We start from the raw sequence: 20,247 nt of genomic DNA, 5'->3' as shown, positions 1-20,247 counted from the left end.
GAGAGGCGTCACAGTACGTGCACCCTGTCCGGGCAAACCCCTCAATTGTCCCTGTCTGCCTGGGGTTCTAGCCTGCATCTGCCTTGCAGGGGGACGTTTCTCCCAGGGACGCGAGAGAGCCACCCTCAGTTTTCTCCCTTGCTCCCACTTCGCGTCGGACTTTCTCCTGGCCAGGGCAGCATCAATCCCCAGCCACCTGGCTTCCGGCTGCTCTTCCCGGGTTCGCCAGGGCTGCCTCCCTGGCTCCCCCGGCACTGCAGGGTACAGCTCTCCGCCCTGGCTCTGCCGCCAGCACAGGGCCTGGCTCCGGTGGGGGGAGACTGGGGGCTGCCACAGCGATGCTCAGTGCAGCCTGGCTGTGCTCTGCCTCGGTTGCTGCCGCTTGCGGCTGCCTCTGGCTGGGACTGCAAACCAGCCGGACACCCCCCGCCCTCCGCCAGCGCCTCGCCCTCCCCAGCACAAGCCCAGCGCCCCCAGCCGCTGCTCTCCAGCCTCTGCTGGCGCACGGGCAATGGACCATTGTGACGAAGCAGGACTGTTCTTAATGTTTCCTCTGAATAGTGTGGGGGTGCCTCAGTTTCCCCTAGGCAGTTCTTAAGTATCTAGGTGGTGGGGTAAGGGTGTATGATCATTGCAGAGCCCTAGAGGGCAGGTGTGTGCAGGGGTCTGGACACAGAGAATGGCCGACACCCTGTTTCCTGGCCACTGATGGCCTGGGCCCTTCCCCCCCTGCAAGGTGAGAGCTGAAGGGTTGGAGAACAAAGGAATCAGGTGACCACCTGGCCCGGGGAAAGGGACAAAGCCCAGAGGAGGAGGGGCTGGGGGGAGTTTCAGTTTGGGGCTGGCTGGGACATGGAGTGAAGTGCAGACGTGGTTGTCTGGCTCACTGCCCCCCAAAATGGACCCAGCTGAGGGGTCCTGTTCTCTGCACCTACAAGCTCTGTGTTAGACCATGTTCCTGTCGTCTAATAAACCTTCTGTTCTACTGGCTGGCGGAGAGTCCCGTCTGATTGCGGAGTTGGGGGGCAGGACCCTCTGGCTGCCCCAGGACCCCGCCTGGGCGGACTCGCTGGGGGAAGCGCACGGAGGAGCAGAGGAGGCTGAATGCTCCAAGGTCAGACCCAGGAAGGTGGAAGCCTGGTGAGCTGTGTGTCCTGAAGACAGGCTGCTCACAGAAAGGCGACTGCCCCAGAGTCCTGACTGGCTTCACGGGGAGCAGTTCCAGAGCATCGCCCGGGGACTCCGTGACAACCATCCCTTGCAGGAGTGAGGCGGGGCCTTCAGGATTCGGCCCCGCGTCGGCGACCCAGGAGCCTCTCCGGCTGCAGGCTGCTGCCCATCCTGGCAGCGTGGGGCGAGTCCAGTGAGCCCACCAGCCCCAGCCAGCCGGGGACTGACCCCAGAAAAGAGCTGGGGCTCCCCTGTTCTGGGAAGGGGGCTCAGCCACGGCACGGCTCTGTGCTGTCCTGGGAGGAGCCCCCGGCCCGGGTCCCTCTGTCGCTCACCCTCTGCTGAGAGGTGGGTGGGGGAATGATGCTCCGCGCTGCCGTGGGGCTACCCTAGGCCTTGAGCGACTGGGCTCTGCCTGGGCTGTGAGCCGCTGGGGCACGGCTTCCCTGGGTGCTGGTGAGGGCTGCGTATGGGTGCGCTGAAGGGAATGGGTGCAGGGGTCCCCCTCCCCCGACACACGGGCTCCCAAGAGAAGGTGAGACGGGAACATTTTAAGTGTTTATTGGTGAGCTTTACAGAGGTGGGGTGGGGGAAACAGCTTCCCCCCGGCTGCTGCTGCCCATCACCATTACAGCTGGGTGCCTTCCCATCAAATCTAGAGCGACAGCACGGTCCTTAGGGGGCTTCACGGAGCCTCTGGCATCCTTCCCCTTTGGGGATAAAATCGGGGTTGGGGGATGCAGTGGGGGGCGGGGGGTTCGGACGGGGAAAGCCTTGTCGAAGAGGGAGGTGTTGCAGAGTTCCTCGGAGAGGCTCTGACTCCGGATTCACCTGATCTCCAGAAGCTCATGCCACCGCCGGTCCCCTCGCCCGGGCATGCCGGGTCCCGGCTCAGGCACTGTGCCCTGGACTCTGCGGTCTGCACTGCCCCAGAGGAGCGCAGCTGCCGGGGGGCCAGAGAGCGACAATCTGGCTCTGGTGGAGCGGGGGCTTGATCCGGTGATTGCTCTGACGGTTAGGCCTGGGCAGGACCTGGGGGCCGCTGGATGGAGTGGAGCATGGGTCTGACGGGCTCATGGGAGCCCAGACCCTGGGGCGGGCGGTAGCGTGGGGGTGCATGGGTCACTGGGCTCCCAGGAGGGCAGGAGCACCGGGAGCAGAGGGGAGCAGGTCACCAGGTGCAGGGTCCTGGGTCTGGGCCCTCAGCCGCTCTCACTGGGGATCGAGGCAGGTGTAGGTCGTGTTCCCCACCAGGAAAGTGGGAGGGGCAGAGCCGTGGCCCCACTGCAAGGTGAGGGCACTCTGCTCACAGATCCAGCAGCAGGGGTCTGTGCACGACCCGCCCGACAGCCCAGGGCCCGACACCCTCCCACAAGCCAGGTAGGAGGCGGTGGAGCGCGTCACTGGGAAGAGCCTGGGCGGAGAGAGCAGAAAAGGCAGCGTCAGGACGTCTCCTGGGTCCTCCTTCATGGAGATCCCTGGGGGCAGCACCCAACCCTCCACCCCACAGGGGCTCGGACAGAGCCGCCCCACAACCCCCCCTCTCCACCACCCCGCGTGTGCCCTGCTCCCCAGCTCCGCCCCACAAACCCACGGCTCCCCCGCTCCCTCTGTCCTGCCCCCCAGCTCCACCCCGCAAACCGCCCACTCGCCCCCCATGTGCCCTGCCCCCCAGCCCCGTCCCGCAACCTTCTGCTCTCCCACCCCCCGTGTGCCCTGCCCCCCAGCTCTGCCCCGCAAATGCCCCACTCCCCTGCCCCCCGTGTGCCCTGCCCCCCAGCTCCGCCCCACAGGCGTGGACTTCGCCCGGGATGTCCCTAATATGGGGATGGTGCTCCAGACTAACAGGACTGTCCTGTCATCAGGGCCAGCGGCTCTCATTGATTGTCTCTCCGGGTACCGTAAGGAGGCAATGGTCTGTCTGGGCTGGGTTTGCTGGGTGCCTTCTCACAGATCCATGGCTTTCGATCGTAGCACGGGTCCCTCTTTATGACGCCATTTCTTATTGCTCCACACGACATATAACCCGTGTAACTCGAGTAGCTCCAGTCTCTGGAAAGAGAAGGGGCATTGCTGAGACGGCCCGGCCCGCCCTACGCTGGCTGTCAGCTCTGCCACCTGGCGCACTAAGGCCAGGTCACCATCGATTTCAAGGCCAGAGTCGCTTCACCCAGCGACAGCCGCAGCCCAGCCAGGAGCCCCTCCTTCAGCGAAAGCGACACCCACTCGTCACGGAAACCCGGGGGATGGAGACTCCGCCGCGTGCCTGGGTGAGTTGTTCCACTGGTTAATTCCCCGCCCGGTTTTCTGCCTTATTTCCTGTCTGATTTTTGTCTCTCTTCGTCTTCCAGCCACTGGGGCTTGCTCTGCTCTCGTCTGCAGCTAGATTGAGGAGCCGCCTGCCACCAGAAATCTGCTCTGTATGTGGGTGCCCTGGGCCCAGATCCACAAAGACACGCAAGTCCCAGGCCTCGGCACCCTGCGCTGCAGAAAATCCCCCCTCGGCTGCCGCTGAGCCCTGGAGGAGCCTAAAGTCACTCAGCACCTAACCTTTGGCTGTCAAGGTTTCCTGGCCCTGGCTGCTGTGGTCACAGCTGAGCTTCTGCCTTGGAATCCTGTCCCCCCTGGGCATTCACACCTCCCCTGCCTGCTGCTGCTTCTGCCGGCTCCCTTCAGCCTCTCCTGCCCCTCTGCCCCTCTCGGTGGGCTTGGCACAAGGCTCGTCTCCCTGTCCACCCTGGTCCAGTCGTGCTGCTTCTGCCCCCAGCTCTGCGGTGACTCAGCTCTGCCTCTCCATACTCAGCTTCATGGATTCCCGGGCCAGCAGGGACCACTGTGCAAATCTAGTCTGACCCCCTGCACAGCGCGGGCTAGAGACCTGCCCCTGTACGGGGAGACTTTGGCAAACCAGTAAAGTGCCTGAAACCACTATGGCTTATTGCGAAAAGCAGCCAAGTCAGCAGGCTTAGCTTAACAAAGGTGTGTGTGATGGCGGTGGTGGAGGGGGTTGGGTGCCCCAGAAAGGGCAGCTTGACCCCGCGTCCTTCCTGATAAGAATTGTGTTGAAGTTGCTGATACATGCATCTTAGAAGAGCAGGATGTGCCCCAGGAATATCTATTGGGGCCTCAAAGCTGCAAACTCTGGAAAAACCCACACCTGGTTAATCGATAATCAGAAGGAACCTCTCGCTTCAGAAGGAGTGAAATCAGGAAGGCCACTCACAACTGGAGTTGTGGCTAGCAAGAGATGTTAAGAGTAACAAGAAGGGTTTCTACAGGTATGTTAGCAACAAGGTCATCAGGGAAAGTGTGGGCACCTTACTGAATGAGGGAGGTTTCAGAGTAACAGCCGTGTTAGTCTGTATTCGCAAAAAGAAAAGGAGGACTTGTGGCACCTTAGAGACTAACCAATTGACTTGAGCATAAGCTTTCATGAGCTACATCATCCGATGAAGTGAGCTGTAGCTCACGAAAGCTCATGCTCAAATAAATTGGTTAGTCTCTAAGGTGCCACAAGTACTCCTTTTCTTTTTGTGAATGAGGGAGGCAACCTAGTGACAGAGGATGTGGAAAAAGCTAATGTACTCAATGCTTTTTTTCCCTCTGTCTTCACGAAAAAGGTCAGCTCCCAGACTGCTGCACTAGGCAGCACAGCATGGGGAGGAGGTGACCAGCCCTCTGTGGAGAAAGAAGTGGTTCGAGACTATTTAGAAAAGCTGGACGAGCACAAGTCCATGGGGCCGGATGTGCTGCATCCGAGAGTGCTAAAGGAGTTGGCGGATGTGATTGCAGAGCCATTGGGCATTATCTTTGAAAACTCATGGCGATCAGGGGAGGTCCTGGACAACTGGAAAAAGGCGAATGTAGTGCCCATCTTTAAAAAAGAGAAGGAGGAGGATCCTGGGAACTACAGGCCAGTCAGCCTCCCCTCAGTCCCCAGAAAAATCATGGAGCAGGTCCTCAAGGAATCAATCCTGAAGCACTTAGAGGAGAGGAAAGTGATCAGGAACAGTCAGCATGGATTCAGAAGGCCAATGGCATTTTGGGATGTATACGTAGGGGCATTGCCAGCAGATCGAGGGACGTGATCGTTCCCCTCTATTCGACATTGGTGAGGCCTCATCTGGAGTACTGTGTCCAGTTTTGGGCCCCACACTACAAGAAGGATGTGGAAAAATTGGAAAGCGTCCAGCAGAGGGCAACAAAAATGATTAGGGGACTGGAACACATGACTTATTAGGAGAGGCTGAGGGAACTGGAATTGTTTAGTCTGCAGAAGAGAAGAGTGAGGGAAGATTTGAGAGCAGCCTTCAACTACCTGAAAGGGGGTTCCAAAGAGGATGGATCTAGACTGTTCTCAGTGGTAGCTGATGACAGAACAAGGAGTAATGGTCTCAAGTTGCAGTGGGGGAGGTTTAGGTTGGATATTAGGAAAAACTTTTTCACTAGGAGGGTGGTGAAACACTGGAATGCGTTACCTAGGGAGGTGGTGGAATCTCCTTCCTTAGAAGTTTTTAAGGCCCAGCTTGACAAAGCCCTGGCGGGGATGATTTAGTTGGGGATTGGTCCTGCTTTGAGCAGGGGGTTGGTCTAGATGACCTCCTGAGGTCCCTTCCAACCCTGATAGTCTATGATTCTATGATAAGTAGACAAGAATAAAGGTATAACATAAAGTACAATAATAATAAAAATCAACTATAAATAAAAGTATATAACTGCAATGTTTTCAAATTTCATACCATGAAATGCGAATATGTTTTATTATTTTGCCTTTCAAAGTGTAGGAGTGCCATTTTGGTCGGTGGGGAGGCCGAAGAACAATGTAGAAAGCGATGGAACTTTTTAAAACTTCCTAGCTCACTCGTGAGAGTGTTTGAGACTGTTCTATCGTGGGAGTGGTTACCTCTACCACTCACCGTGCAAGACCAGCTACTTACCAGACTGGTGGTGGGGTATATGTAGGGCAGCACGCATCCGTACATAATTGTAGTAGTTTACCATTCGCGATAACTCAAATTAACTTGCGTCTGTTATTATTCACAAATCAGGAAAATTATTTTTATAGATTTTTTTTTATTGTGGCCACGATTAAGAAAAGGAAGTACGATGAAGACTACATTATGTATGGTTTCACCATCATGGAAAAAAACCAGGATCGATCATCCTCAATGCGTAGTATGCCATGCAGTTCTCAGCAATGATGACTTGAGACCTAGTTGTCTTGAGCGACGCTTGACAAAGAACCACAGCACTTTGAAAGACAAACGAAAAGAGTTTTTTGCTGCTAAACTTCAAAATTTAAAACGCATGAAGCTGGACACTACTGGAGCTTTTCACCAAGTGTCGGCCAAAGTGGTAGAAGCATCTTATGCACTCTCATTGCTCATCGCTAAAGCCAAGAAAGCGCACATAATAGGAGAAACTTTTGTGAAGCCTTGCTTGTTGAAAGCAGCTGAGATTGTGCTTGGTGCCGAAAGCAAGAAAAAAAATTTGGAAATTTCGCTTTCTGACAATTCCGTGAAACGTTGCGTCGATGACATAGCGAAAGATTTAAAACTTCAAGTTGTGGAGGCAGTGAAAGCTTCTTCTTTTTTCGCAATTCAGTGCGACGATACCACTGATGTAGCACAATGCTGACAGTTGCTCGTCTACGTTTAATTCATTAATGATGGAACTGTGAAAGAAGAACTGCTTTTTTCGAAGGAATTGACGACCACATCAAAGGCCTCTGATGTTGTTATGAAAACGGTTTCCGACTTTTTTGAAGAAAATGGACTTTCATGGGAAAAACTGGTTGGTGTATGCACAGACGGTGCGTCAGCGATGCTTGGCTCTCGCTCTGGATTTGTGACATTGGTGAAAGAAAAAAATCCAGCTGTAACCACGACTCACTGCGTCATACACATACAAGCGTTGGCTGCTAAAACTCTTCCAGATGACCTACGTGACTTATTGAATTTGGCCATCAAAGTTGTAGATTTTGTGAAGAGCAGCGCTTTAAATACGAGACTTTTTGCAGCTCTTTCCGCGGACTTGGGAGTGGATCATAAAATTGTTTTGTTTCACATGGAGATACGATGGCTTTCCAAAGGGAACATGCTTTTGAGATTATTCGAACTGAAAGACGAAGTGGAAATTTTCCTCAAGCAACAGAAAAAAGAAGAATTATATCATGCGTTTACGGACCAAACGTTTCAACTTTCACTGGCATACCTCGTGGACATTTTTGAATGTTTGAACAATCTCAATTTGAAGCTGCAAGGAAACAACGCTGCAAACATTATAGCGCACCACGATGCCATCAAAGTGTTTATGGAAAAAATCAAGCTTTGGAAACGTCAAACGCAAGCTCAGATGTCTAGCTTTTCGTCTTTTCCAACATTTTCATCACTCACTGAAAATGAAGGTTTCCAAGAACTTTGTAAAGAGGATGCGAAGAACAAAAGTGTGTTTCATCTGGACTGCCTTGCTGACAAATTCATCCGCTATTTTCCAGACAACTTTTCTGGCAACCCCTTTCATAAATTAGCACATAATCCGTTCAACGTTGATGTCGATTCATTGCCAGAAGTATTGCAAGTACAAGCACTCAGAATGAAATACGATTCAAGTGCGAAAGATATTTTTGAAAACTTACACCTGGAGGAATTTTGGATGAAATATTTCCCAATTTACCTGAAAGTTGGAGAAGAAGTGCTACGTATACTTCTTCCGTTTTTGTCAATGTACCTCTGTGAAAAAAGCTTTTCAAGTTTAGTCATAATAAAAACGAAACAGAGGAATGAACTGGACGTCGAAAACAATTTGTGTTGCGCACTTTCATCTTTCAAACCTAGGATTTCCCAACTCGTGAAGAAAATGCAGCATCATCCTTCACATTGAATTTGTTTTGTTTATGTTATTTCTTGTTTTAAATTACATTTTTGTTAAACTTTTGTGCCAAGAAAAACTATTTGTGCTTATTTTTAAATTTAAATACAAAATTTTATATCAAGTTTTTGTGTTTATTTTTAATTTTAAATCACTAATTGAATTTGTTAAAAGGGGGGTTGGATGATGGTGAAGGAGAGGTGGGGGCATGAGGGTTTCTCGAAAATTAAAAAGGGGGCGTGATGCCAAAAAGTTTGGGAACGAATGGTTTAAAAAGTTAGGAAAGAAGTCTGTGTAAAAAAAGAAGCAAAGCGAAGGGGTGACTGACCCCTCGGGCATGGCTAAGGCAGAGTACAGTGCATGGATCACTGCTCGTCTTATCTGCTAGTCTGATCTGTTTTTACAATGGAGAGCAGCGGTGGCCAACCTGGGGCTCCGGAGCCACATGCGGCTCGTCAGAGGTTAATGTGCGGCTCCTTGTCTAGGCACCGACTCCGGGGCTGGAGCTACGGGCACCAACTTTCCAGTGTGCCGGGGGGGCTCACTGCTCAACCCCTGGCTCTGCCACAGGCCCTGCCCCCACTCACCCTTTCCTACCCCCTCCCCTGAGCCTGCCGTGCCCTCGCTCCTCCCTCCCCCCAGAGCCTCCTGCACCCCAGGAAACAGCTGATGGGGAGGGAGGGGAGGTGCTGATCAGCAGGGCTGCCAGTGGGTGGGAGGCACTCGGAGTGGGGGGGAGCCGATGGGGGGCTGCTGACGTGTTACTGTGGCTCTTTGGCAATGAACGTTGGTAAATTCTGGCTCCTTCTCAGGCTCAGGCTGGCCACCCCTGATTAGGGAAAGCCACAGCTCCAGCCTGCGCTGTATTAATTTAATAAAATCTATGGACCCAAAACAAACACAGGAGCTTGTCCCTGTGTCTCAGCACAAGGGTTGCAAACATCTAAAAACAAAGATATTCGGGGGCCATTTAGGGATTTGGGCAAAAATTCGGGATTGGTCCTGCTTTGGGCAGGGGGTTGGACTAGATGACCTCCTGAGGTCCCTTCCAATCCTGATATTCTATGATTCTATGAGTCTAATAATGCAACAGAAAAATTCATTCTTAAATCTCAAAGTCCTAAAAAAAGGAAAGCTTAATAGAATTTTCACACGGATTTGTTGAAAAGTGGGGAGGAAAATCAACTTCTCTCTGATCCACTGGATTACAGAATAAGGGGAATATAAATTAGCTGTTAACACGGTTCTGTGCTTTTCACTCTGGGGCATTTCTCCATGCTCTCTCTTTCTCTCTCTCTCTCTTTTTTTATTGAAACACACATGTAAAAATGTTAAATAAAGGGATGTGTCTTCACATAGGCTTGTCTTTTAAAGTGTTTATTCCTTTACAAAACTTCATATAACTTTCACTTGCTTTTGTTAAAAAGTGGGGGAAGAAGCAGCCTTCTTCTCTCTGATCCACTGACTCACAGACACTGTTTTTGCTAATGGGCTTTGCTGCAGCTTCAAATTCTCCTCACTAAAAAATGACCAATGTTAGTCTAAAACATAGGGGGGGAACTTTAAAACCTGTTTGTTACGAAGGGTTTATGGTTTTAAGCTTTATTAAAGCACCTGTGTAAAAGTGCTGCCTGGCGGGAGAGATGCTTGGGCTCTGATTTTTTAGATAAGAGTAAGGCAGTTAAAGGGGGGTACTGAGGGGAGGGGAGGGAGATGGCTCATGTTTAAAAACCTTGGGACTACAGGATTGGTTCAGGAAAATGTAATCTATGACGCAGCTGTAAAGCAGCATCTGATTGGTCCGATCCAAAGGTGGCGATAACTAGCCTGAGGGGTTGTGAGCCTTGGGAGCTCCCTCTTTCCGCAGAACAACCCAGATATCTCTTTCTGACTCAATCATGTGCTGTCTATCTTTACCCTTTGCAAAGGGGGCTTTCTTTTCCTTTTCTTGCCCTGTTCTCTGTTTTAACCTATCGTTATATGTTTCTCTTTTATTTAATGTTTTTAAATGCTCTTTTCTTAACCTACCAGACCAGTGGGGTACAGGAGTCTGGTCCTGTTGGGATCCAGGACGTGGGCGGGCGAAGCTCGTCCACTATGAAAGGATCCCCCCCCAGCCTAAGGGGGGGATCCACAGGACCTGGAAAGCCAACTAATTACGGGGGACAACTCATGAAAAACAGGGACGGGAGTGCGGTCAAAGGGTCAAACGAAGGGAACCGGACGGGGACACCGAGCAGAGAACCCCAGACAGCACCCACCGCTCCTCAAAGGCGTCAAGGGAGTCGGTGGACGCCGCCCAGAGGAACTCCGCTCGGAGGCGTGAACGGACAGAGGATCGGAAATAGGCCCCGCAGTCGCAGGAGACTCCATCGGCCAACCTCCTCACCCTGGTTTTATAGATGGCCGCTTTAGCCAGGGCCAGGAGGAGGTTGACCAGGAGGTCCCACGACTTAGTGGGGCCACGGACAGGGAGTGCGTAGATAAGGAGGTGAGGAGAAAAGTGCAACCAAAACCATAACAAAAGATTGGTGAGGAGCCGGAATAGGGGCTGCAACCTGGCGCACTCCAGATAGACGTGCGCCAGGGTTTCCCTCACGCTGCTAACCACTAGACCACCAGGGATACAGGAGTCTGGTAGAAGGGAAATACACTGGCCACTGGATGAATAGTTTTCTGTTCCCTGAGTGACCAGAGCAGGGGCTGCACTAGAGCAATCAGGAACCCGCTAGATTAATTATGGCAGGTAGATTAATCAGGACACCTGGTTTAAAAGGACCTCCCATCAGTTAGTGGAGGGGTGCAAGGAGCAGGGAGTGAGAAGGCATGCTGCTGGCGGACTGAGGAGTACAAGTGTGATCAGGCTTCAGGAGGAAGATCCTGCTGTGAGGATACAGAAGGTGCTGGGGGGAGGCCATGGGGAAGTAGCCTGGGGAATTGTAGCTGTCACGCAGCTAATCCAGGAGACATTGTAGACAGCTGCTATCCACAGGGCCCTGGGCTGGAACCCGGTGTAGAGGGCGGGCCCGGGTTCCCCCCATCCCTCCAACTCCTCATCGGACACAGGAGGAGTTGACCTGGTCTGTGAGCAACACTAGAAGGGAAGGTCTCATTTGGAAAAGGATCTGGCCTGTCCCTGACCCGCTAGGTGGATCAGCAGAGACTGTGGAGACTGGTCTCCATTTCCCCCATGCTGACCAGCGATGAGGTTAGCTGAGTGAACGGCAGGTTTGAGCCTCTAGCAGAAGCGGCCAAACTGAGGGCTGCTGTGAACATCTGAGGCGACCAAATCTGCCAAAAAGCGAGGACCCACCAAGGCAGAGGAGGAACTTTGTCACACCTTGTATTTAATATTTTAAATGCTTTTCTATTAACCTCTCTTTACTTTTTTACCATGTGCTTACTAAATACTCTTTGCTTTAGTAAATGCCCTTTTTTGGCTTGTGTGTTCTTTTTTAACCCCTCTTTATATTTTTCTCTTTTATTTAACTCTTTGTAAAGGCTCTTAAACTACCCTTATATTTAATACACCTTTTAAATTTATCTCAAAAATTTTTATTCTTTAATAACATGCCAAATTAGGCATTTAAAATCATCTCTCCTTACTAACCCTAACCAAAAGTCTATTTTCTTTAATAACCATTCTTTCCTTTTTTCCTCTTAACCGTACCAAAGCTTTCTTTTTTTAATCTTTAAGCTCTCTCACTCTATTCTTTCAACCGTTTTCTCTAAACAATCAACCAAAAGTATCAAAGCACAAGCATGCAACATTCCCCCTATTCAAACATAAAAAATAATTTAAAAAAATTCAAAATGGCTGACAGCGCCAAACTTCTACACCAACGGAAACAGGAATGTAGGGTGGGACATGAGCCCTAAAGGGGGCATGGAAACCTGTCAAAAAATGCATGGTGATGAATACTATCGAGGCGTATACTACTCAGGGGGAGTGAAATGGTGTTATCCATGTTACCTTTATTGTATGACTAAAGGGCAGCCGAACCATGCTGAGCCTGTCCTGATTGAGGGGGTCACCCTCAACTGAAAGGAGCTTGCTAAGCCAGGGGCTTGAATGCCAGAGTCCTCCCCTGTGAAAGTAAGAGGGGTGGGGACAGGTGTCCCTGCTAGGAGGTGTGAATGATACTTAAGGGTCCCAGGTACAGTTTGACCTGCCCCTCCCCACTGTTCACAGATACAGCTGAGTGCAGCGTCTTTCGTTACGTGCTCACTAGCACTGACATCACTTGTGGGGGGCAGCGTTTCTGCCCAGCATGCTTCAGCAAGGCAGTTCCCCCTCCCCAAGAGCTGACAGTCCCTGAGAGCTGGGGGAGCCTCAAGGGACGGACCTGCCGAGGTCACAGCAGAGAGGAAGGAGGCAGTGGAAGATGACAGGGTGCAGCGGAGCAGCGAGTGGCTGGCAGAGCAGCAAGCGGGTTGGCCAGAGGAACCGCGGCTGGCAGGGCAGCCAGACAGAGCAAGTGCTCAGAGGCCGGAGCAAGCCAGGTGCCTTCTCCCCCGGGTGGGAGGGGAACTCACACAGCTGCGCCTCTGAACCCTGGGTCCTCACTGACCCAGGACAACCCCTGTGAATGGGGTGTGGTGAGGGAGCAGAGGGGGGCATAGAAAGGGAACTGTTCGTTGTAGATCTCAAGAACACGAGGCGGAAGCTCTGCCCCACGCACTCTGGGCTGGGCGTCCTGCTCACAGTTTAGGTTTATGAATCCTGCTTGTGGCATTTTCCCTAATTAATGTCAGGTGACTTTTTCCTTTCATTAAAAGTTTCTTTCCTACACTCAGACTCTGTGCTTGCGAGAGGGGAAGTATTGCCGCTTGAGGTGCCCAGGGGTGGGGGTGTAATTTTCCCAGGTCACTGGGTGGGGGCTCGAGCCAGTTCTGTGTTGTATTGTTGAAAAGGGACGCCTAGATATTGAACCCGGCCCTGGTTGCTGCTGGCTCCACTTGGCAGAAGGGTTGCAAATGGAACTAATAGGGCACATGTTAGATGGATTAAAAACTGGCTCACTGGGAGGTTGCAAAATGTCTTTGTTCCCAATGAGCGGGCCCATTTCTAGTGGGGTCTCCCAAAGATCGGTTCCTGGTCCAACACTTTAATATTATCAACAATCTAGATCATGATATAAAATCTTGGCTGGTAAATATGCAGGTGACACAAAGTTTGGTGGGGTGGTGAGTAGTGAAGAAGACAGGAGATTGTCACAGTCATCTGTATTGTCTGGTTAAATGGTCACTATCCAACAAAACGTGATTTAATACAGCCAAATGCATGGCAGTGCATCTGGGAACCAAGAACACTGGTTATTTCTACAGGACATGTGTAACGTTATTGACATGAACTGTTACCGTATAGATCATTGTTGCAACCACTGTTATATATTTGCAGCAGATTTTGTACAAAGGTTGTCGTGTGAGGTGTCTATGGAAAGGTTATAATTTGCTGATTATGATGATGCTATCTGTATGGGTGTGTCATTTTTGTAGTTGAAGTTATGAATATTGGCTATGTACTTGTATCTTAATGTGTTTTCATAGAATCATGGAATATCAAGGTTGGAAGGGACCTCAGGAGGTCATCTAGTCCAACCCGCTGCTCAAAGCAGGACCAATCCCCAATTTTTGCCCCAGATCCCTAAATGGCCCCCTCAAGGATTGAACTCACAACCCTGGGTTTAGCAGGCCAATGCTCAAATCACTGAGCTATCCCTCCCCCCTCAGTAGCCTCAGTGAAGCATTTGGTCAGCTTCTTGACAAAGGACTATTCTCAGTAAGTGCCCAGTCAAGAAACACCTAACTGACAATGAACTTTGGGGGACGCCAATCCACATCTGAGCTTTCCTGGGAACGTTCAAACTAACATGTAAACAATGGTGTTGGCCTGTAAAGAACTGAGTCATGCATGGACATGTGACTCCAAACTCCATCTTGCCGCTGTGTCCGTCTATGGGCAGAGAATATAAAATGCCCTGAAAACACCTCCATCTTGTCTTCAATCCTGCTTCTTAATTCTGGAGGAACCTTACTGCAAACTGAAGCTCTCAACAAAGGACTGAAAGACCACCCCAGCTGTGGATGTTCTCCAGAGACTTGATTTGAACCGGAAGTTTATTCCATCCCTGCTACAAGCCTGACCCAAGAACTCTGCCATTACTGGATGTCATTGATTCCATTGAACCACTTCTAGCTCTCATCTCTCTCTTTTCCCTTTTATGAATAAGCCTTTAGATTTTAAATTCTAAAGGATTGGCAACAGTGTGATTTGTGGGTAAGATCTGATTTGTATATTGACCTGGGTCTGGGGCTTGGTCCTTTGGTACCACTGGTAGTGATACTGGGCAACTGGAGTGTCTGAGGGAATTGCTTGTATAACTTGTGGTTAGCCAGTGGTCCTCTTGTCTGGCTGGTTTGGTGTGCCTTAGAGGTGGAGAAACCCCAGCCTTGGGCTGTAATTGCTCTGCTTGAAGCAATTTGTCCTGAACTGGTACTCTCAGAAGTGTCCCACCAAGGGCAGAATCGTTACAACATGAGACTTTGTCTTGGGAAGCAGCGACTCACAAAAGGACTTTGTGTGGCCTCAACGTGAGCCGTGAGTGCAAGGCTGTGGCAGAAAGGGCTAACGTGCTCCATGGGTGTATAAAAAAGGGACTTTCCAGTAGAAATAAGGAAGTGATCTTAGCCTGACCATGCTGCGTACAGAGGGGATACTAGAATACTGTGTCCAGTCCTGGTGTCCGCACCTCAAGAAGGATGTGGAAATACCAGAGAATGTTCAGAGGAGGGTCACAAAAATGATCCAGAGGATGGAAAACAGGATGTATGATCCGAGGTTTGAGGAGCCCAATCTAATCCGCTTACCAAAGACAAGGTTGAGAGGTGACGCCGTCTCAGTGTCTAGGTTCTGACACATGGAAAAGAGAGCTGACACCAAGGGGCTTTTCAGGCTAGCAGACAAAGCCATAACAAGGTCCAATGGCTGGAAGTTGGAGTTGGACAAATTCAACCTTGAAATAAGATGCTGTTTCCTAGCTGTGAGGGTGATTAACCACTAGAACAGCTCACCATGGGAGGGGGGGGGTGTCTCCATGGATTGGAGTCTTTAAATCGAGGTCAGATAGATTTCTAGAAGATACGTTTTAGTGCATCTTTGGGGAGCAGTGCTCTGGCCTGTGTGTGACGGATGTCAGGCTAGATGAACATCGTGGTCCCTTCTGGTCTACGAATAAATTACTGGTTGGGACTGTCCTCTGTGTGCCCACACTGAATGTGATCAGGTCGTGAGACCTCCCACACCTCTCCCAGACTGAAGTCCCTCATAACACAGGTTTTCTTCCCACGTCACAGACAAGAGGTTAGTGAGTATCCCATTCTGTTCTCTGGTTTGATTTGGTGTCTGTAACAGACCCCACCCGTGCACCCGCTGGGCTTTGTTAGCACATTCATCCATAGGCATGATCCTGCACTTCTGAGTTAGCAACACCTCTAAAACAGGTGATGCTGCCTTTCATGCAGAGTGCCCCCCAAAAACCTTCCTAAAGAGGCTGTAACCAGTGAGTTTAACATCCCCGTCCTGTGACTCATCCCGCCAGGCCTCAGTGATGACAATAATACCTCATTTCTTCTCATCAGTGAGAATTTCCAATTCCTCTGGCTTGTTAGCCAGATTCCCAGCATTGGGTCAGAGACAATTAAGAAATGTCTCCTCTTCACGTTCCCTGCCAGCGCTGTTCAGTACGTTCCTGACATCTGGATTTGTGTTTTACACTCATTTGCTCTGTGGTTTTGCCCCTTGCCCTCCCAGGAACCACCTGACTTACGCTTGGGCGCTACCGATAAAGAATTTACTCAGAGGACTTGAAACTGCTTGAAACTCGTTATTTTGCAGCTTTCAAGTACATGGTGTTGCTTTAAATATTCCCCCCTGGCAAAGGGTCCACATGAGGAACTGCAGGCCCATTGGTTCCATTATGGGAAGCCACTTCTAACCCTTCCAGCGCACTTTAGTCAGTGGCTTTAGCTACAGCTACTAAAGTGCATATTTCTTTTGGATGGTGCCACTGGTTAGCACATGGAGCATCTAGCTTAAGAAATAAATATGATACTTACTCTTCGAAGCGTGAGTTATCAACCCACTTCCACTGCCACTGTGATTCCTGATTCCGGACTAGTCCAATCCAGTACTGGACATTAGTATTTTTCAGAAAATTCTAGGAAGAAAAGAGTCACATAATGACACCCCTGCATTCAAGTGACTGCGGTGAAGAAGCAGAGAACTGCAGGGAAGGGATTAGCTGGTGGAGAAAAGGATGTTTCCATGAGCATGATCACATTGCTCCAGAAGTGGGGTTACCCAGCTAGCCAGGTGTGGGGCAGCGAACAGCATCCTCCCAGCGCACCCTGCTATTAGTTATCCATCGTACTGGAGCCCACTCACCCCAGCTCCCAGAAATGAGAGGCCCTGGGTACTTTCCCTGCTGCGATCGGCTGTGCTAACTGGGCCTACGAGTTTCCCCGAAGTGTGAGCTCAGCTGTGAAAAGTGGGCAACGGTTCCTAAGATGTCACAATACCCCTAGGACAAGAAACGTGATGGGAAAAGGTGGAAAAAGGAGACAGACTGAATTAGTCCAAATAAAAAGGCCCCCTGGTGTAACTCAAGGACTGCGTTAAGGCCTTGCCTGATAAACAAGAGACGTGTGGGACAAAAGTCAAGGAGCCAAAATTGGTGTGTCAGAAATTAGGTCTAATTGGTAGACAAAACAAGGAGGGCAGGGGCTGTTCTACCCACTACTCCCTTCGGCATCCTTAAAGAAAGAGACTTTGGGAGACAAATTGCCTGCTGAAGCCAGCTTCACCATCCTGGCTGCCCTTCACCCATCTTCTGGGACCATCATTTGGACCCTGAGAGATGTCCTGTCCTGACCAGACTGGACCAGAGAGAGGGACCCAGATGACACCAGCTCTGGCTGAGTCCTGAACACCATTTGGGATGTGAGACTTCATCTCTCCATCTCCCTTGGGCGTCCCTTTCCTTCCCCACCTTATTTCTTCCCTCCCCTGTCCTTCTCCTTTTGACTTCTGTCTAATAAGAGTCTGGGTAGCCAGCCAAGACTGTACATTTTGCAGCAAGGCTGTGAGCCTGTGACCAGGGAGGCAGAGGAATGCAATGCCCTAACCAGCCCAATGGTGGTACGAGTTTGTCAGGTCTCAGAGTGGCCGATCAGACCTTGTGCTGGGCCTGAGTCTCTCCAGCAGTGAGGCTGCACGTGAGAGTCAGCACCAGAGAGAGAAGCTGCATTTTCTCTCTTTGCTGTTCTCTTCTCTCCCCCTTTGGGTGTTTGTCTCGTTTTGTCTTTTAGGAAACAGGACTGGACTTTAACAGCAGCGCTAGCCCATCTCAGCTAACGTCTTCTCCTCTCCCCAGAAGGACAGTTATCACCATCTTTGATACCATCTGAGACAGTGGTTGTCAGGCAGGGAAACATGTACCCCTGGGGTACACAGAGGTCTTCCAGGGGGTGCATCAATTCAGCTAGATATTTGCCTAGTTTTACAACAGGCAACAGAAAAAGCACCAGCGAAGTGAGGACAAACTAATATTTCAGACAGACACTGACTTGTTTGTACTGCACTGTATGCGATACACCAAAATGTCAGTACAATATTTATATTCCAGTGGATTTATTTTATAATTATATGGTAAAAATGAGAAAGTCGAAATTTGTCAGGACTAGTGAGCTGTGCCATGTCTGTATTTTTATGTCTGATTTTGTATTTAAGTAGTTTTTAAGTGAGGTGCAACTTGGGGGTACGCAAGATAAATCAGACTCCTGAAAGGGGCGCAGAAGTCTGGAAAGGTTGACAGCTGCTCATCTAAGAGACTGTCAAAAGGGAGACAGGTTCTTTTTAAAAACTCTCTCCAGCTGAAAGGAAAGGGAACAAGGGATGTTGTTCAAATGCAAGCCTTACATAATACTTTAATTCCAAAGGCTTTAACTGTTTTTCCCCCTTTTCTGTATCTTTAATGAAAGGTTAAGAGGCTGTTGAATGGGGTGTTTGCCGGGGCACTCAGCAGGCCGAGGTCTCTGTAGACCAAACCCTGAACGTTGTTTAAAACTGTTCAATGCTGGACAGTGACAGGGTCGTGTTAACACCTTTGACTCTTTGGGCTGGTACACTCCCTCTAAATCAATACAACAGACCTGCAGGCCCGGACCAGCCCAGCGCTCCCTGGCTAGAGCGGAGGCTGGGAACTGGCCAGTGGGAGCCACGGGGACGGCGCTTGCGGACGCGGGCAGCGCACGGAGACACACTGTCCCCTTCCCCGCAGGGGCCGCGGAGACGTGCTAGCAGCCGGCCACTTCCGGGAGCGCCGTGGGGCCACAGCAGGCAGCCTGAGCCCAGCTGTGCCGCCGGGCGGGAGCCGCCTGTAGTAAGTGCCTCCCGGCTGGAGCCTGCACCTCACACCCCCTCCCGCACCCCAACCCCCTGCCCCAGATCAGAATCCACCCCTGCACCCCAACTCCCTCCCAGACCCCGCACCCCAACCCCCTGCCCCAGATCAGAATCCCCCTCCTGCACCCCAACTCCCTCCCAGACCCCGCACCCCCTCCTGCACCCCAACCCCCTGCCCCAGATCAGAATCCCCCTGCTGCACCTCAACTCCCTCCCAGACCCCGCACCCCAACCCCCTGCCCCAGATCAGAATCCCCCTCCTGCACCCCAACTCCCTCCCAGAGCCCGCACCCCAACCCCCTGCCCCAGATCAGAATCCCCCTCCTGCACCCCAACTCCCTCCCAGACCCCGCACCCCAACCCCCTGCCCCAGATCAGAATCCCCCTGCTGCACCCCAACTCCCTCCCAGACCCCGCAACCCTCCTGCACCCCAACCCCCTGCCCCAGATCAGAATCCCCCTGCTGCACCTCAACTCCCTCCCAGACCCCGCACCCCAACCCCCTGCCCCAGATCAGAATCCCCCTCCTGCACCCCAACTCCCTCCCAGAGCCCGCACCCCAACCCCCTGCCCCAGATCAGAATCCCCCTGCTGCATCTCAACTCCCTCCCAGACCCCGCACCCCCTTCCGCACCCCAACCCCCTACCCCAGATCAGAATCCCCTCCTGGACCCCAACTCCCTCCCAGAGCCCGCACCCCAACCCCCTGCCTCAGATCAGAATCCCCCTCCTGCACCCCAACTCCCTCCCAGACCCCGCACACCCTCCTGCACCCCAACCCCTGCCCCAGATGAGAATCCCCCTGCTGCACCTCAACTCCCTCCCAGACCATGCACCCCAACCCCCTGCCCCAGATCAGAATCCCCCTCCTGCACCCCAACTCCCTCCCAGACCCCGCACACCCTCCTGCACCCCAACCCCCTGCCCCAGATCAGAATCCCCCTCCTGGACCCCAACTCCCTCCCAGACCCCGCACCCCCTCCCGCACCCCAACCCCTGCCCCAGATCAGAATCCCCCTCCTGGACCTCAACTCCCTCCCAGACCCCGCACCCCAACCCCCTGCCCCAGATCAGAATCCCCCTCCTACACCCCAACTCCCTCCCAGACCCCGCACCCCCTTCTGCACCCCAACCCCCTGCCCCAGCCCCTCCTGCACCAAACTCCCTTCCAGAAAGAAGACTTGTTTACAGGGACCCCACAATATCTAATAGCCCCGGGCCCACAGGAGAGTTAATCCGGCCCTGACTAGAAGTCATGGCCTATGAAGAAAATTATGACTCAATTGGCATTAAGGGGACTTAGTGGGACAGCTCCCATGACTCGAGTACCAGCACTGAGGGATAGAGCTTGTTCCAGAAGGACAGATATGGGGACAAAGGAGGAGGTGTTTGCTGTAGGTCAGGAACGTGCACACTTGCCGCGAGGCGAAGTACGTGGCAGAACTATGGAGAGTCTCTGGGTGAGGATAACAAGGGAAAAGAACAGCAGAGATCTTATGGATGGGCGTTGTCTGTTATAGACACCAGATCAGGACGAGGAAGTGGACAAGTCATTCCACAAGCAGGTAACAGGATTAGCTAACACGCATGAGCTCGTATTAATGGGGGATTTTAACTTCCCTGGCATCTGTTGTAAGACTGTTACAACAAGCCATAACATGCAAGTTCTTAGCACGTGTAGGGGACAGTTTTCTGATTCAGGAGGAGTTGAGCAAACAACGAGGGGGTCATCCATGTTGGAT

The 20,247-nt window shown here is 51.6% G+C and overlaps 1 protein-coding gene across 1 annotated transcript in view; it reads right to left on the bottom strand.

Annotated features, from left to right (window-relative positions):
• Positions 1-2,449: 2,449 nt before the first annotated feature.
• Positions 2,450-20,247, bottom strand: part of LOC140911997 (B-cell differentiation antigen CD72) — a 40,750-nt gene continuing 22,952 nt past the window's right edge. Inside the window, exons 6-8 of the mRNA XM_073346151.1 lie at positions 16,159-16,259; positions 3,071-3,222; positions 2,450-2,584 (exon numbers count right to left, since the gene is read on the bottom strand). Of these exons, the coding sequence (XP_073202252.1) occupies positions 2,571-2,584; positions 3,071-3,222; positions 16,159-16,259 (267 nt within the window). The 3' untranslated portion in view covers positions 2,450-2,570. The remainder of the gene's footprint in view (positions 2,585-3,070; positions 3,223-16,158; positions 16,260-20,247) is intronic.

This window comes from Lepidochelys kempii, chromosome 5 (genome assembly GCF_965140285.1).
Source record: "Lepidochelys kempii isolate rLepKem1 chromosome 5, rLepKem1.hap1, whole genome shotgun sequence".
Lineage (NCBI taxonomy): Eukaryota > Metazoa > Chordata > Testudines > Cheloniidae > Lepidochelys > Lepidochelys kempii.
Note: the sequence above shows the minus strand (reverse complement) of the source record. Positions and strands in the feature narration are given on the sequence as shown.